General features: G+C 39.8%; 1 protein-coding gene across 2 annotated transcripts; it reads right to left on the reverse strand.

The window, feature by feature from the left end:
* Window positions 1-7,142: 7,142 nt before the first annotated feature.
* ATP23 (ATP23 metallopeptidase and ATP synthase assembly factor homolog) lies at window positions 7,143-12,638 on the reverse strand. 2 transcript variants are annotated; one of them, XM_056512525.1, is made up of 6 exons: window positions 12,394-12,638; window positions 11,214-11,259; window positions 11,025-11,106; window positions 10,601-10,738; window positions 8,196-8,279; window positions 7,143-7,693 (listed from the first exon to the last, which is right to left on the reverse strand). In XM_056512525.1, the coding sequence occupies exons 1-6, from the start codon at window positions 12,575-12,577 to the stop codon at window positions 7,490-7,492; spliced, it is 738 nt and encodes a 245-aa protein (XP_056368500.1). In that variant the 5' UTR covers window positions 12,578-12,638; the 3' UTR covers window positions 7,143-7,489. The 2 variants fall into 2 exon arrangements, with proteins under 2 accessions (XP_056368500.1, XP_056368510.1); XM_056512535.1 differs by having other exon boundaries at window positions 11,214-11,311; window positions 12,394-12,483.
* Window positions 12,639-12,643: the final 5 nt, after the last annotated feature.

Consider the following 12,643-nt stretch of genomic DNA (forward strand, 5'->3'; position numbering starts at 1 on the left):
TAATTTTCTGTTTGAAATTCTTCAGTAAATGCTATGTGCAAATGAAGTTTGGCTTCTGGGATGCAATGTGTCTAGTCACCTAAAGCACTTTTTATTACTTCAGTTCTCTGAGTAGCTCACCTGATTTTACACAACTGCCTCATCTAAAATCTCTCTTGCTTCATAAAATTCTATCTTCACAAATACAGCATTGTAAATATTAAATTTATGGGGGAAAAGAAAACAAGAAAGGCCGATACAAGGAGGAGTATGAATATATCAGAAGCAAAACCTTCATTAGAAGACAAAAGCATTTCTACAAATACATTGCCTTACTATAAGCATGGCTCTTGTCCTACTAGTGATCTCCCTTCTGCCCTTGATGTAGGTTTTACAATTTGAAATTATGTATCTGCCTTCTTTTTAGCTCTGAATCTGTGTTTGTTATTTTATGTTATGGGATCTAAGTATTTATCAAAGAACAGTAATAATTGCTCTGCATTGTTCTTCCATTGAACTTAGGTGCCAACTTTCATACGAAAATTGGATTAGAAAAGTTGGCTTAGGTAACTTATATATAGTTCATGATGTGGAAAAACCCAATTTGCTATCAGTATCCTGTTATTTCCACTTCTGTTGAGAAATTTGTGACTTGAATGAACAAAACCTAAGACCTTAATAGGATATTGCTGGAATTTTTTAGACTAGTCACGTTTTTGTCTCTCCAAAGTTACAGCCATAATGATCTTACATTTGTAGAGTGGTTTTCATGCCATGGAATGCACAAATGCTTCAAAACTTGACTAATTACACTCATGAATCTTACTGTTCATCACTGAATACCAGCAGCCTCTGTTGTGAAAGGTTTTTAACAATACACTGTAAAGCTCACTTTAGTACAAGACATGACTGCTATAAAGCAGGAAGAGTCTCAGCAGGCAGACAATAACACTTTAAATGGAAATGCAAAGAGACTACTGAAGTTAACATACTACTTAGGAAGTGTGTCACATCGATTTAATGACCTTCCTTTTGTGTTTGAAAGGACCATACATGCAATAGCTCACTGAGCAAGTTCAAGTGCACTTGATGCACTTACAGCTCTGTTCTCCAAGATGCTGAGTACTGTGGTTCACAAGATAACAAATGGTAAGTCTGTAAAAATGACATGATTAAATGTAAGTTCTTAAGCGCTTTACTGATCAGAACTTCCAGAGCTGTATAAAAGAGTCTGTGTCCCTGAGAGTCTGACATTCACATCTTTAAAGTAGGATTCCTGAAGAAGAGAAATAGAGGCACTGAAGAGGTTTGGGTTTTTTCACTGACACAGTTTATAAAGCCAGAAATAAGTAATTTGTCTCCAGATCCCTTCTCTCACCCATTTGAGTTTTCTTTATGAGACTACAGCTGAAGTGGACAAGGGTTTTGTTTAAAACAAAACAAAAAAAAAAACAAAACAAAACAAAATAAAGCAAAACAAAACAACCAAAACCAAACAAAAAAGTAAAAACAAAACAGAAGAAACAATCAAAGAAAAGAAGAAATGTAGACAAAACATAGATCTCTAAGACTTCTACACTGCTGTTAAAATAACTCTAGAGATGCTGGTTTCCATAGACCTCTCCAGTGCTGCAACAAAGATTTCACAAGAGGGAGGTTTACTCTAAGTTCTACTTTAATAATTTCTCAGGTGGAGGCAAATGTGCCTGAAGCAATAGCTGCCACAGCCACTGCTGCTGAAGGGAATGGAGAGAGTGGACAGCAGTTTGACAAGACTCTTAGGAGATAAGGAGCATGTCCAAGAGTCTTGAAGGAGCAAAAAAGAGGGTCACACAGGGAAGGGTGATTTTGAATAGGAAAATCTGTTATCCAGATATTTTACTGAAGTTCATCCACAGGTTCTTCAGTCACCCTTGGACAACATGGGACCATTCATTTCCAGACACCCAACCTCTGGGACTAGATATGCTGCCTTTTATGTCAGCATTTGGATTGGAGTTAGATTGCTTACATTAAGGGTGTCATGAATGGTGGCAGTTATGTGTCTCAAAAACAGCTACAAAGTCCAATGTGCCAAGACAAAAGCAACTAAACATAACTTCCTAAACATAATACATAAGATGAAATTTTAAAGAAATGTTAAAAAAGTGTCAAAATTTACTTTTTCCCCCAATGTTAAGACTGTAGCAGTACATATACAGAAGATGCCTTACTTCATGATGATATATGCAGTGCAGAAGTTACATGCTCAGCCTGCACTGAATGGGATTAGCAGATTTCTAGAAAATACCTTCAGAAAAGTGCATTTTATATGTAAGATGGGCATTTAAAAAGGCCTGTGAACAGTATGACTTCTAAAAGTCTAACTGCATCAAAAACTCAGCTTTCTGAGCCCATGTGTCTGAAACACAGAACATGTCTATCTTTCTGAGCAAAAGTCTTAAAGGTTTGAACCTAGATTTCTCACCTCTTGGGGAATATTATGCCAGAGTATGGGTATTGTGAAGAGAAGGAATGGGACACCCTTGGTATCTTTGCATGGAGTAAGTAGAAGTATATAGGAACTAGAAAGAGTTGAGATAATATCCAGTCCACTTCAGTTAGTGGCTGGCAGAAAAAAATCACTCTATTGGAGGCACCCAAAGAGCAGGAAAGGATTGTTATATTAAAGCTGTCCTTTTAAGTCTGCTTTTACTCAGCAGTCAGAAAAATGCATCAAGATGGAAATATGTACCTGTGACCTTCTTTTCTTGTATTCCCAGTCCTACAGGTAATTAGTCTCCTACTCATTCTACCAGAAGGGCTAAGGCAGAAGGCGTGAAACCTGAGGGTAATATATATTCTGTGATACCAAGGAATGCTCCAGTTCCCATGAATGAATATTCAGCCCTGACAGAAATTCAATTCAGTATCAGCATGAGGTCTGACAGGTAATCCCCATCCCCTGCCATGGTTCCTATGGTAAAGGAACACATTCCCCAATGGTTTCCCAAGTGCATTCCAGTAAAGTGTCAAATCAAGAGACTAAAACGTGGTGAGACATCAGCTGGCACCAACAACAGTTTGGCATGGATGCAGGGAGTGTGAGGGCAGCTGAGGAGCAGAAGAGGACAGCAGCAGGAGCTGGGGCACAGGAGGAATGGGAGAGACACAGTCAAGATGCCTGCAGGTATCCAGGTTTATTCACGGGCATATGAGCAGAGGTGAGAAATAGGACCTGGTGAAGGGGATGCAACTATTCATTCACAGTCCAATCCTGGGAACTCCCAGCTGGCTCCCACCAGACCAGATTGAAGCTATCAGAGTAAAATCCAGTGCTCTGGCATTAGGAGATAGAAATTAAAAGAAGACATTTGGAAGAAATACCCCATGTTCTCACACATGTGACAGCAGTTTCGTTCCCCAGATAAAATTTTGTTTATCCTCTTCCTTGTGTATGTTGGAGATGCAGTGGGAGAAGAAGGAGGTAACTAGTAATGAAAGGAAAAGAAGAAAGGCCATCCTTTAGTTGCACATGCAGACTGTGGTGGCACATCCCCCCATCTCCAGGGCTCAATATGTTCTGAGAAATGCTTGTCAAGCCTTGGCCCTGAGCAACAGCACCTGGGCTGAGCAACTGTTGAACTTATCAGAAATACCATCTGCTCCCAGGAACTTGTGCTGCCTAATGAGCTCCTCCCCTCGTTTTTGAGCAACCTTGGAAACTTTTTTTGCCTGAATAACAGCTGAAGTGGAATGATATTTTTGTTCTCATACTTTCAAAGAAAGTTTCCCATCTGAAGTGTGGCCACGATGAAACATTGCTATGACTAAAGCCAACTGTTTTGTGGACCTACAAACAGTGTTCTAAAATGAGACCCTTGGAGCTGACCTGGACCACAGCAGGCTGTGACCAGCAACTTCCCTCCAAGCAGAACACTTTTCAGAGCCAGCAAACCATTTCACTTATAATTGCTACAATCTATAAACAGTTTTTTAAAAACTACAATCAGCATATGAAGGCTCCTGTGGTAATTGGCATAAATCCAGGCAACTGAGAGCTAGGTGCTACAAACTTTAAAAGAATTCTGCCAAGGAGCTATTCAGTGAGGTATGACCAGCTAGCACTTCCTCTCTAGCAAAAATAAAATACCTGAAGGGTCTTTATTCAATTACTCTTCCATGTAAAATTTTATCTATTTACTATTTGGATAATGCTCTTTTGGTCAAAACTGAAAAATCTTTCAAATTTAAGACAAAAATTATAACCTTGTGAAAATCCAGGCATGAGGAATAAGCAATTAAGTTAATGTAATTTGCATGATTGTGATTAACAACGATGGGCCTTTACAGCTTAACGTTTTGGTCTGCCACATGTATCCCAGCATTTATCTAAGTGTCCCTGTGAACACAATCACACTCCAAAACAGCACAGATCACAAAAGTATTTCCATACATGTTTTGAAGTGGTCTTCTAAAGAAAGCAAATATTCTTCAGAAACAGAATAAAAAAGGGAGGGATTGAAATATGGTTTAATTTTTAACATCTTTTAATATTAAAGGTATGCAAGTTTGATTAGAACAGGAATTTAAACCAAGAGTGCTGCTCACTGAAGAAGAGCTGAGTATAGTGTGCAGCTGATTTTCCACTGCAGCATGCTGTTCCACAGTCCTTCAGCTCCCTCTGCTGCTTAATAGTCACAATTTTTTCATATTTGCATGGAGTTTTTACTCGGTTTTTTTAAACCTCTGTTTTGATGAGAAAAAGGATGCAAATTAAAATTGAACCTGAAGCAATGAAATGATTGCTCAAATTGATAAACAGTGTGTGCAAAGTTCCATGTAATTATTGTCCCTCCTTCTCTCAGGGAATGAGAAGAAGTCCATCAGATTGTCCTGATTGCTTTCTGGTGACTTACTGTACATATACTCTGCCATTATGATTTGGCTTGGTATAATTAAAAAGTATCTTAAAAATATATCTTATATTAATCTATATTAAAAATATTCAATTAATTAATATAATAAATATAATCTTATATTGAAAAGTTGCCTAAACTGACTTTTTCTGGATATACAATTTTATTTAATAGACATTATTACATAGAATCAAAGAATCATTTAGGTTGGAAAGGTCATTGAGTCCATCTAACAATGCCAAGTCCACCAGTAGACCTCGAGCTCCCTAGATTCTTTTAATCCTGCTTGTAACTGGGCATCACATTTGCTAACCTCCAGTCAACTGTGACCTCCCCATTAGACCATGACTGCTGATAAATGATGGAAGATAGCTCAGTGCCAGCTCTCTCAGGATCCACAGCTGGATCCCACACAGCCCCAGGGACTGTGTCTCAGTGGTGCAGCAGTCTCACCTACCATTTCCCCTTGGATTATGAGGGCTTTATTCTGCTCCCTGCCCCTGTCTCCCACTTCAGGGGGCTGGATGCTCAGAGAACTGGTCTTTCTACTTAAAACTGAGGCAAAGAAGGCATTGAAAATTTCCTTCCTGAAGAATGCTCAGCCTTGGACTCCTCTGCCCTGCCTCCTAAGCTACTCTGCCAACCAAGTTCCAAAACAAGACAAAGTCTGCCCTCTGGATGTCCAAGGAACCCATTGAGTACTGAGTCCCCTCCTTACTTCTCCAAGAACTGCCAAATCAAATTGTATGCTTGCATTTTCTAGGTTTTATTGCTATATTTTTCATTTCTAAGTAGATTTGATAAAGCTTATCTCAGATAGAAAACAAATATATATATTCAAACTATGTATTGGTCAAAATACAATATAAATGCAAACACACATTCATTAAAGCAGAACTTTGGCTAATAAAGTAAAATGAAGGGAAGGGATTATTTGCCAGCATATATGTTGGAAGTATAAAAACCCCAGTATCATACATTATACTGACTGAAATGGTGATTTGAAGAGCAGTAAAGATTAAGGGCATATTAACACATACTATTATGCTGATTTCAAGGCATCTCTGACCCTCAGGGGATTTTGGAAACTGCAGGTCTACATAGACTACATGGAATATGGGAAGCCTAGAATTCCATGTGTAATTTTCTCCATAGGTATCTAGGTTATACCCATTTTTTCTCTTCAGATATTCAGCCATGAGATTATGTCAGTCACTGATGAATTATCCCAGGAAAGATTATGAAATCTCCCATTGAAATTCTGTAAAACTACTAAAAGCACAGGTTTGAAGAATCTTAGTCAAGACCTAACTTCCCCCAGTACAATGGGGATGACTTTCTGAGGGATCTACATTAATGCTTAGCCCCAGAAGTAATGGTTCCTGTAGGTATGAATAATGCTACACCAGGAAATAAATGCAACCCACACATAGTCCTATACAAACAGAACTCAGGCAATTCAGGCTTGATCAGCTCTCAGGCACTTTGTGTGCATTCTGCTTTGTTCTTTGTGAGTACTGTGCTCAAGTTTGAATCTTCTCAGTGCTTGCTGTTGATCAGGAAAAGGCAACACACTGTTGTCATCCTCAGGCATCTTGTTCCTGAGTGACACCTTAGAAGCAGGACCACTAGGCTGGAGACTTATCACATGACTGAATACTTCCCAGGAGGAAATTACAGAATGATGGTCAGATCAAAAACATTGTAGGCATGTGAAATAAATAGGGGGATTGCAGGAGCCCAAGTCTGCAAACAAGGGCCCTGTCAAAGGCTGCTAAAATACTTGGGAGTACCTCCCCCTTTCAGCTGCAGCATGTCAGTCACTCACAGTTGCTGCATGGGCTGACATTTCCCTACCTGAGCAGTTCAGTGCCTCACTCCAGCTCAAGTCTCACCAGAGTCTGCTGCCCCACCACAGCAAAATCTCAGTTATGTATTGCCTGAAAAAGCCTCATACATTGACTGTCCTGTTGTCACAAAACATATGATTATCATACCTAGTCCTCTACTACCAGAGACAATCAGGACATGAGCAGCAATTAAGGGCATAAAGGACTCAAATCACAAAAGCTTGCCCACCACTGGAAATGTTAGACCTCCTAAGAATTTCAGAAGGTGCTCAAAAGCAAACATAGCAGTTATTAAATTCTAGGTTTAGTATAGTTATTAAATCTAGAGTATAGAGCTGTAGTTCAGGTGGCCATCTTTTAAAATAGAGTGATGAAGATTATCAAGTACATGACTGTGTATTGAAGATAGTGAAAATGTAAAGATTTTATGAAAAGATTTATTCAGTGACAACAAAATTTTCAGAAACCAAGTCCAGATCAATCAGAGTGAAAAAATTAAGCGCACATTGAATTTTATTTGACAAATCATTTGGCATGCTAGATAATCTTTCTGGAATAACAGGTGAGGAAACACCGTTTGTAGTCTTGTTCATTTACCCCATTTACTTCCATGGAAGTTGGCTCATGAAAAATGTCTAAAAAATTAATTCATACATTTGATAGATTTGCCCTTTCCATCAGCACTGTGGGCATAGACTATAACTCCAGATGTTATTGTACAATCAGGTATTAATGTAATTTCTCATCTGGTTCCCCCTGCCCTTACAAATTAGCAGTGTAGCGATCTCTGTTCTGAAAGTCTCTGTAAGCACGTTTTGCATCTGCTTTGCTGTGTGGAATTCTTCCAAAAGGTTCCAGATCATTGAAGCAGGCATCAAAAACTTCATCCACAGCTTTTTCTGCTGTTTCTTTGCTAACTTTTCTAACAGCCAGAATGGAACGGATTGCTCTGTCTCGTACACAAGTCTAAAGTGAAAAAAAAAGAAAAATCTGTCATTGTTAGTGTAGTTTTTTTCCCAGATTTTGGTAAGTATTAACTTCTATTTTATAGGCAATACTTTGTATGAAAGAAGAGTCAAACACTGCCTGTAATAAACATTAAAGTACGTTTTAGTTCCATCCTGTGTAAACTATGTGCTTTAGCTTGCCATGTACACATAAACCATGAAACAATTAAAAGACATTCCTTGAAACAGGAATTAAAATACAATTTGACATTTGCTGTAGGCATTAAGTATTTCTAAAACTTGACCTGAACACAAAAAAAAAAAAAAAAAAAAAAAAAAAAAAAAAAAAAAAAAAAAAAAAAAAAAAAAAGTCAGAAATAAACAGATGCAAATACCAGTTAGATTCTTGGCATCTGTTTCTTTTTCTAAAGTTTTCAGCTATGCAAGTCCAGAAGGCTGAGACCAAGTAGGTAAAGATGACTCATAACACATTACTAAATTTTAACATCTGCACTCCTTACCTGATGGTGCCCTTTCAATCCAAATTTAAACCTGGCTATTTCATTCATCAAAGTACAGTCTCCACTGAGATTAGCGGCTCGAATCTATTGAGAAAAATAAAAAGTCACAAGGTCAGAGAAACACATGAAAATACAGAGTCAAAAAAGTTGTAACAAATGCTTTCCTTCGTATATTTCTGGTGACCGCTGGTAGAGGATACTCCTGGGGGCACTCCAACTTAAGTACCTGTTACTACCATACCCTTCACATCCATTTCAGCCTCAGTGAACTACAACCTTCAAGTTTCTCCAGGAACTACATCTCACATATCCCTAAAGTTTAAATAAATGACGAGTAGAGATTATATATATGTGTGCATGTAAGTACATTAACTGCTCGAAGAACATGTAAAGTAATATTCTCCCCAATCTGTATCAGAATCTGTTACAAGAGTCAGGAAGATGCAATACCAGAAGAGCAGTAACCCATCTGTTTGACAAAAAAGCCACATTTAAATGAGCATGTATGTTTTAGCTTAACTGTTTTGTCCTGTACACTAGAATTTTTTTTGTCTGTTAAATATTCTATACCCTATGCGATCTGTTAGGAAATGTAAATAAATCCTGATTTCCTATAATTAAGAACCAGAATGAAAAAAAAAAGTACGGAAAATATGAAGAAGAAAGAATTAAAAAGCTGTCAACAAAAAATGTAAATAGCATATAATTAAGTAATCAAAAAACCTGAAGTGAATAAATACTCCTGACAAGAGCAAGAACATGCACAATTTTGATTCATAGACAACTTATGTTTAAGGTTTACATGCTTTATTCTGCACTGTGTAAATACATGAACAAAAAAACAATAGTTAATAATTCAGAATTATTGTATTGAGCTCACAAGACAAAGTGTTGGCAATGAGGGGCCTGCCAAGGTGGTGTGTGTGAGACTGGAGAAGTGGCTGTCCCTGTGTCAGACAGAGACTGTTTTAACTGGTTTTAAACACTCACCATTAGTGGTGCTGGTTGTATCTCTGTGATGATACGTACAAAAAAGGATAAAAAAACCAACAGGGCAGCTGTGAGACAGAGGAATAATGAAAATGTGAGGGAAACAGCCCCACAGACACCAATACAGTGAGGAAGGACAGGGAGGAGCATCAGAGGAGATTCCCTGGCCACTTGTGGAAAAGACCATGGAGACAGAGGTTGTCTCCCTGCAATCTATGAAGGAACACAGTAGAGCAGAAATCCATGCTGCAGTCCAAGGAAGACATCACAACACAAGAGACAAATACCCTGAAAAAAGCAGCAGCTCATTGACAGTCTATGTGGGGGCAGATTTTCTGTCAGGAACTGTGGGCCTTGGGGGACCAATGCTGGAGCAGTCCATTCCTGAAAGACTCTATGCTGTGGAAAGAACTCTAGTTGGAGCAGGTCTTGAAGAACAGCAGCCCATGGGAAAGACACAGGCTGAAGCAGCTCATGAAAGTCTGTATCCTGTGGGAAGGACCTCAAAGTGCACCAGGGAAAGAGAGCAAGGATGAAAGAGCAGCAGAGACTAAGTGTTATGAACTGACCACACCTCACATTCCCTAGCTGCCTGAGCCACTTGGCAGGGAAGGAGTTAAAAAAATGAAGGAGTGAAGCTGAGCCTGGCATAAGCTATTCTGTGACCAAATGATATGGATTACATCAGAAATGAAATAAAAGCATGCAGATTCATACACATCACTCCTGTGTCACATACACACGAGGAATCCTTCCCAGCCTGTGCTCTATTTAATTTCACCTCCTAAAGCATCAAGGCTTTTAATACTCAAATGTCCACTGAAACCACAGAATCATAGAATGGTTTGGGTTGAAAGAGGCCTTAAAGATCATCTAGTTCTAATCTCTCTGCCCTGGGCAGGGACACCTTCCACTAGACCAGGTTGCTCAGAACCCCATCCAATGGTGATGGATTCATAACTACAGTGTACTACCATAAACAGCACAATTACTCAAAAAATGAATATTACAGGAAAAGACAAAGTTTGTTGTTAATAAAAAAAAAAACCCTAAACAAAAACAAGGTGACTGTGATAACTACCCAACATACCAAGGCTATAGGATAAAAAGACTTCTATAAGCATTTAACATGTGAATGTGTTTTCACTTCTAACTACTCTCTCATTTGTCAATAACCACTTCTTATACTCACAGTCATCCCATTCTACTTAGTATGACATTAACTTGCTAATATTTGTGAAAATTAAGTATTTGTTTTCTGAACAAAATTATTTAGGTTGACCTGACAGAAAGGACAAAATGTATTAACAGGATTAAAACAAACTAATTGTGTGTAACAGACTATATAACACAAAGCAACCCTAATAACCAGCAATAATTAATAAAATGACAACATCAGAAGCATTTTAACTTACCTCTGAACATGCTAAGTGCTTGACATTTTTAAACCAGTCAACATGTGCACGGCAGTGATCAAATGCATGAATCAATTCATGTGTGACCACCCGGTTCATATGGGACTGCTGGCGAATGTTGTTCTGACACAGAACAATCTGCAGAAGAACAGATATAGGTAGTCTTTTCACTAAGTTTCAACACCTCCCTTACTTCTCAGAGACACAGCACACACCACTGAGAGCATTTAGGGTCTTTGGACTGGTGTTTTTCAACATTAACAGCCTTATCATACTGAAGTGTACTAGTTCCAATATCATGGAACACCTTTCATTTATCTTGTTTTCATTATTAACTCAAGTATCAGTATTGGTAGATTTAATCCTAGCAACAAAACACTAAAAAAACTGCAGTCCTTGAAAGTGGACTATGTCCAGCACCTACCTGAGATGTAGCAGCATCAAAACCTCCACTGACACAGCCATCACAGTTTTCACAAGAAAAGTGACGGTCATTGAAGACAGTGCTGAAAGAGCCAAACAAACAAAGTTACAGAAAAGAATTTGAAAAACTTCAATCACTATTTATCACAGTGATGTTACTACATGGAACAAGACAAATTAGTTTACATACCAACCAGATTGCTTCAGAGCCTCAAGGAGAAGTCGAGCATATGGATCTAGAAAAACATTGCTGCAATCAATTTCTCTAGACAAAAGTTTGAAAATCATCTATAAACAAAATATAAAGGCAGTCAAAGGAAAGAAACAAACAAGAAAAGCTCTATAGACGCAATTAATTTATACTTTGCAATATTTAACCCAATTACAATGCACTGGCATCTGTTACAAATCAGACTGTGGTACAGAATCATAGAATGGTTTGAGCTGGAAGGGACCTTGGAAATAATCTAGTCCCAGTCCCCCAGCCTTGGGCAGGAACATGTTCCACTCAACCAGGTTCCTCAGAGTCCCATCTAACTGGGCCTTGGAACACTGCCAGGGATGGTACAACCACAGCTTCTCTGGGCAACTGTCCCAGTGCCTCACCACCCAGTAAAATATCTCTTCTGTTTATGTAGGCTAAATTTGCCCTATTGCAGTTTGAGCCCATTTCTCCTTGTCCCATCACTGCAATTCCCCATGAGGAGTCTCTGTCTGGCTTCCATGTAGGCCCTTCAGACACTGGAACGTTCTGTGAGGTTTCCATGCAGCCTTCTCTTCTCCAGGCTCAGCAGCCCCCACGTTCTCAGCCTGTCTCTGCAGGGGAGCTGCTCCAGCCCCTTCACCAACCTGATGCCCTGCCCTGGACTCACTCACACAGTTCCGTGGTTTTTATGTTGGGGAGAATGACATCCCCTTGAACAGCTGGCCATGGTCTTTTCGATGGAGCCCAAGATACAGAGTACGAGCAGTTCAGGGATCCAGCCAATCCTGACATTATTTTGTTACTAATAAACATAAATAGAGCGTCGTTTGCTTCTAACACTCTCAGCAGTCCACATCAAACTGAGAAAAGGGCACGAATGCACAGAAATTGACAAACCAACTTAATTTCTCATGAAAAATAAATAGAAGGAAAAACTTCGTATAAAAAATAAATTTTAAAAAATAAAAATAATAATAAAAAAAGAAAACCAAAGCAACTGTCTCAGCTCTTTCGACACCGTATTTTGTCTAACCAAAAGCAGCGCGTTCCCAAAGCAGCACTCGCCGCCTCCCCGGGGTGCCGCGGCAGGAGGGCAGGGCTCTCCCCGGACCCGGGCACAAGGGCACGGCCCGGGCTCCGCCTCGGCACCTCCGCGAGCGCTTACTCGTCTCCAGGGTCAGCCTCAGCATCAGCTGGCATTTGTTGTGAAAGGTGAAGAGGCTGCGGACCAGGAAGCTCTGCGGCTTCTTATTCCGGTCCGGGAAGAGCCGGTAGCCGAAATCATCCTCCTCCTCCTCCGCCCCCCTCTTCCCTGCGGCCGCCGGCGAGTCCGCCTCCCCTTCCCCCATGTCCGGCCGCGCCGTGCCGAGCGCGGGGCCGCCGCCGCGCCAATCGCCGGCCGCGCTCCCGGCACG

This window comes from Oenanthe melanoleuca, chromosome 1A (genome assembly GCF_029582105.1).
Source record: "Oenanthe melanoleuca isolate GR-GAL-2019-014 chromosome 1A, OMel1.0, whole genome shotgun sequence".
Lineage (NCBI taxonomy): Eukaryota > Metazoa > Chordata > Aves > Passeriformes > Muscicapidae > Oenanthe > Oenanthe melanoleuca.

What these genes read in the sequence shown, in the direction of transcription:
- ATP23 (XM_056512525.1), bottom strand. Translation starts at nt 12,577, where the DNA reads ATGGGGGAAGGGGAGGCGGACTCGCCGGCGGCCGCAGGGAAGAGGGGG. An exon ending in GAGGCTGACCCTGGAGACGA is followed by an intron (nt 11,260 to 12,393) that starts GTAAGCGCTCGC and finishes ATGTTTTTCTAG; the next exon opens with ATCCATATGCTCGACTTCTC. An exon ending in GCTCTGAAGCAATCTGGTTG is followed by an intron (nt 11,107 to 11,213) that starts GTATGTAAACTA and finishes TGGCTCTTTCAG; the next exon opens with CACTGTCTTCAATGACCGTC.